The sequence below is a fragment of the Chaetura pelagica genome, unplaced genomic scaffold (assembly GCF_000747805.2).
Source record: "Chaetura pelagica isolate M959 unplaced genomic scaffold, ChaPel_1.0 scaffold123, whole genome shotgun sequence".
Classification (NCBI taxonomy): Eukaryota; Metazoa; Chordata; class Aves; order Apodiformes; family Apodidae; genus Chaetura; species Chaetura pelagica.
The window spans coordinates 4327933-4332231 of NW_009953295.1; the positions used below are offsets into that span (position 1 = coordinate 4327933).

The 4299-nt window shown below is 45.4% G+C and overlaps 1 protein-coding gene across 1 annotated transcript in view; it reads right to left on the reverse strand.

Annotated features, from left to right (window-relative positions):
* LOC104389023 (coagulation factor X-like) overlaps nucleotides 1–4299 on the reverse strand; it is a 24687-nt gene that overhangs the window by 9007 nt on the left and 11381 nt on the right. The window contains exons 9-10 of the mRNA XM_009997965.1: nucleotides 2306–2466; nucleotides 574–598 (exon numbers count right to left, since the gene is read on the reverse strand). Coding sequence (XP_009996267.1) covers nucleotides 574–598; nucleotides 2306–2466 — 186 coding nt within the window. The remainder of the gene's footprint in view (nucleotides 1–573; nucleotides 599–2305; nucleotides 2467–4299) is intronic.

Consider the following 4299-nt stretch of genomic DNA (forward strand, 5'->3'; position numbering starts at 1 on the left):
CCAACATAAAAACTGATGGTAGTAACTGCTAATCTACTGGCATGTCTTACTTGAATGCCAAACACTTCTGTAGAAAACCCATCCCACAAAATGTTCTAAAATACAGGAATCAACAATACTCTAGCATGGAAGGTGACAAGACACTGTCAAGGGACTGGGAGATGCTTTGTATTGACCTATAGCATTTAAGCACCACCCTCATCTATGACTCTTGCATCTTGATTCCATCATCTGGGGCTGCCCCTCTGGAGGACAACCGACCAGCAGAGTCACATATCCAGTTTCTGCTTCTCACTTTGTTTACAAAGGGCCACTCTTCTTTTTGAGAAGACAAAGATCTTCCCAGGCATTGGAGGCAGCTGAACCTTGCCTTTGAATGAAGTCACTGGTTTCAAGAAACAGCAAGGCATTAAATCAGCCAGATTCCTTCTTCAGAGGAAACACAAAGCGAAGGTGTCCCACAGGGAAATGACAGGAAAGAAGGAGCAGGAAGTGGTTACTTAAGAAGTGCATCCTTTTTAACCCTGCAGTAAGGAAGCTTAATTCTCTAAACAAAAGCAGATTGCTTCTTACCTACATAGGCGTTCCAGAATTCCTCCTGCAGGTAGGTGTGGGGAAAAAGGGAAATGAAAAGAGTTAGATGAGAATTATTGAATTCTTCAGGAAAGTATTTTTCATACAGAGGATACTTGCAGCTAATGGTTGTTAAAACAAATACCTAAGTTACAGGTACACAGACTGCCATACAGCTGCCTACTGTTGCCATTTAATAAATTAAAACCATGCAATCCATCTATAGTGCCTAAGGCTCCTGCATTTTTCAGAAATATCTAAAACTCCTCAGAGATTTCCTAAAGGGACTCACTCAGCATAAGGCACTTGGTTTCTTGCCTAACTGTATCTTTCCATCAGTTTTGACTGAATTTACTCACATTCCTGCAATGCCAAATTCTCGGTCTCCCTCCCGCACCAATCAGGACCTTCAGAAATCCTGAGATGTAAAAATATTTTGTCTGATTTGTGTTCTTCTTTCCCTCTGCGCTGAGGACTTCAGGTATGTTGTCTGTCCAAAACAGTCCCTTCAGTGACATCTGGTAACCGTGCACAACAAACAGGCTGTGCTGGTTCTGCTATAGATCACCCAGCCTCTGTGCTCTGAAGTACCCTGGTGATGCACCCCATGACTCCCCACCCAGGTCATCTCAGGGTTGCTCCAAGAATATTCTGGCGAGCAAGTAATGCTGAAATGAAATTAATCTGATCTTATCTCCATTCTCAGGGTAGTTCTTAACAGCCACATAGCTACAGCTGATGTTCCCAGTTCCCTTCTGCCACCAAGTCACTTCAAGTTTTCAATTATCATAGAATCATATCACAGAATGGTTTGGGTTGGAAGGGACTTTAAGGATCATCTAGTTCCAACACCCCCCGCTGTGGGCAGGGACACCTCCCACTAGACCAGGTTGCTTCAAGCCCCATCCAATCTGGCCTTGAACACTTCCAGGGATGGGGCAGCCACAACTTCTCTGGGCAACCTGTGCTGGTGTCTCACCACCCTCATGGTGAAATATTTCTTCCTAAAGTCTTACCTAAATTTACCCTCTTCCAGTTTAAAGGCATTACCCCTTGTCCTGCTGCTACATGCCCTTGTAAATAATCCCTCCCCAGCTCTCCTGTAGGCCCCCTTCACCTTTTCACTCACCCCAATCCCATAGTTGCCCCACATCTTTAATCCCTCCTTGAGCTTGGGAACAGATCACATTTCTGTCTAAAGTTAAGCAGCCACCAGGGTAAGGAGGGTGACACAAGAGTCACACAAACAAACTTCATTCCATATGGGCCATTTAGCTTTAAGCCACGTAAGAACTGTCCACAGTACACATTCTGTCAGTTCAGGTACTGAGAGAGAGCCATAACGTGGTAAGTACTGCAAAGCAGCTTCAGAAAAGCTTGACAAAATTCTTCCATGAAGTTCTATGTCAGCATTTGCCTTCTCAACCTTTCCATGTACTCTCTACCTAAGAACTCTTGATCACAGTCATGAGACTCAGCTATGCCACCTAGAAAGGGTGAACATATTTCTAACATGAGTGGTATCAAATCATTTGAAGGTAAACTACCTCACAATGGCAACTGAACAGATCAGAACAGGTAAAAGAACAGAGGCTTTGGTAAGTGCTGGCTTTGCAACAGCTAAACTAAGACTATTGTTGCATGTTGTTTGGATGCCTAGCTCAAAAGACCATAACACTATTTTGTAAACAAGAAATATATAAATCTATGTATCATATTAGATTATATTTACAGTTTTCTCCTGGTCTTCAAAGGCTTCTCTTGCTTCTTCTTTTGAGCAGCGCTCCTCATTGCATTCTCTTTCAATATTCCCTTGTTTCATTTCCTCCAAAAAAGAGTTAGCACGTTTTGTTCTTTCCAAGAACTTGTTGGCATTTTCTTTCTTGATGAATACTGGACAATAAAGAAAATTATACAGGTGGTAGGTAACATTTACTGGTGGTAAAATGTCATTAAAAATAAGTGAAGTATAAACAAAACCAAAACAGACCCTTTTGCCACTCCACCCACACACAACATCACCTGTGGGGTTAGTCCTCACACAGACTCTTACATCTCAGCATCTCTCAGACCACTCTCTCTCTGAGAATTAGCAACTCCAGGACAAAATGTAGGTGCTCAAAATTCTCTTCTACTGTTTTCAGTCTTAAAAATAAGAACATGCATGTTGCTCCTGATCCATTGCTCCTGCTCAAGACTCCAGTCCTAAACAGAATGACTTTCCCTGAAGGCCAGGGACAATGCATTCCTTGATTTGGTTTCGAAGCTGAGAACCAGACACCACCAGCAATTGCTCCAGAGGCTTGTGCAGAAACGAAATGTCACACAAACTCAAGATGCAGTAATATATCTACTGACAGGTGGAAAAAGCTGCTTCATAGTCCAGCCCGTGTATGAGTTCTACTGCCCTTCACCACTCCAAATCCCAGTGCACAGCCATGTGATCTTCCTTCCCTTGAAACATCACTTCCCCAATGCCTGTGGAAATGTTGCTGCCTTCCTGACATGCGTTTACACAGAGCTAAGGCAGCTGCATTTTAAGATTTAATGAAGAGCAGAAGTAAACAAATGTCAGCTTTAGCAGGAAAGTACAGCCCAAGGTCACTTTGCTGGGTTGTTTTCTTTTTTAAAAGCTTGGTGTCACAGAAGCATGAGACCTGCTGCCTTCAAGTTCAAGACGCGGGTAGTCGGTTTAAACTGAAGGACGAGGCACTAAACTCAGCTCAGCCACTTGGCTGTGTGAACATTAATGTCATGCTCCGGCGACTTGCGCACACGTTGCCACACAGGCAAACCAGAAACAATCCTGGAGTCAATCAGCTGCCAATTACCCTGTAAAAAGCATCCATTCTGAGAAAGTTTGCAGTCTGGAAGCTGGCGTTTACTTACGTTCTGGGCACTTGGAATTTAAAGAGAAAAATGACTTCCCAATCACAGACCGGAGCGAGGAAGGCAGAGCTGGGGATGGGGCTCCGGGGCTCAGTGGGCAGCCTGCACGTGCCTTCTGCAGCACTCTTCGTGCAGCCCCGTTCAGCAATAAATCAACTAGCTGATAGTAATCACATCCTCTAAGCAAATACAGTGGCAGCTTCCTCTGCTTTCACTGAAATTGTTCCATCAGCAACAGGGAGCCAAATTCTGCCAGTGCTATTTGCGTTAATTGATCCCATGGAGCCCATGAGCACTTTGGAGCCCTGCTTATTCTGAAAAGCTCCCGGCAAGAAAGGCTTACAGAAAGTCCTTGCAGCTTCTAGCTCAGCAACTGTTAGTTCATTCACCCACTGCTCTTACTTGCCCTTAAATCCCTCCCTGCAGTGACAGGGAAGTGACAGGACGCAGCCGCTGGGGTTATGGTCTCTATATTCCTTTGTCTCCACACCAACTGTGCAAGGGGATGTTTTTGTAAACTTGAACCACCCGATTGCCCTTCTGAGGCCACTCATTCCCTTTCCCAAGCTTTCCAAGGAGCAAGAGGCGTTGGCCAACTGAATCAGGGCATTCCAGAAGCATGCAGAGGACCTCACTTTAAAGCCTCAGCAGGCTGACTCACCGGAGGAAGAGTCAACCACGTTTGCAGAGCCACTTGCTGGTGCTGCTCTGGACTTGGGGGTTGACTCTAGGGACACAGAGAGAGGGTGGGGGAGACGTGCTCCCTCTTTGCACCCCAGCCCAGCCTCGGCCAGGCCTCCCCAGGCAGCCGGGAGCCCCTCAGGATGCCAGGGCAGC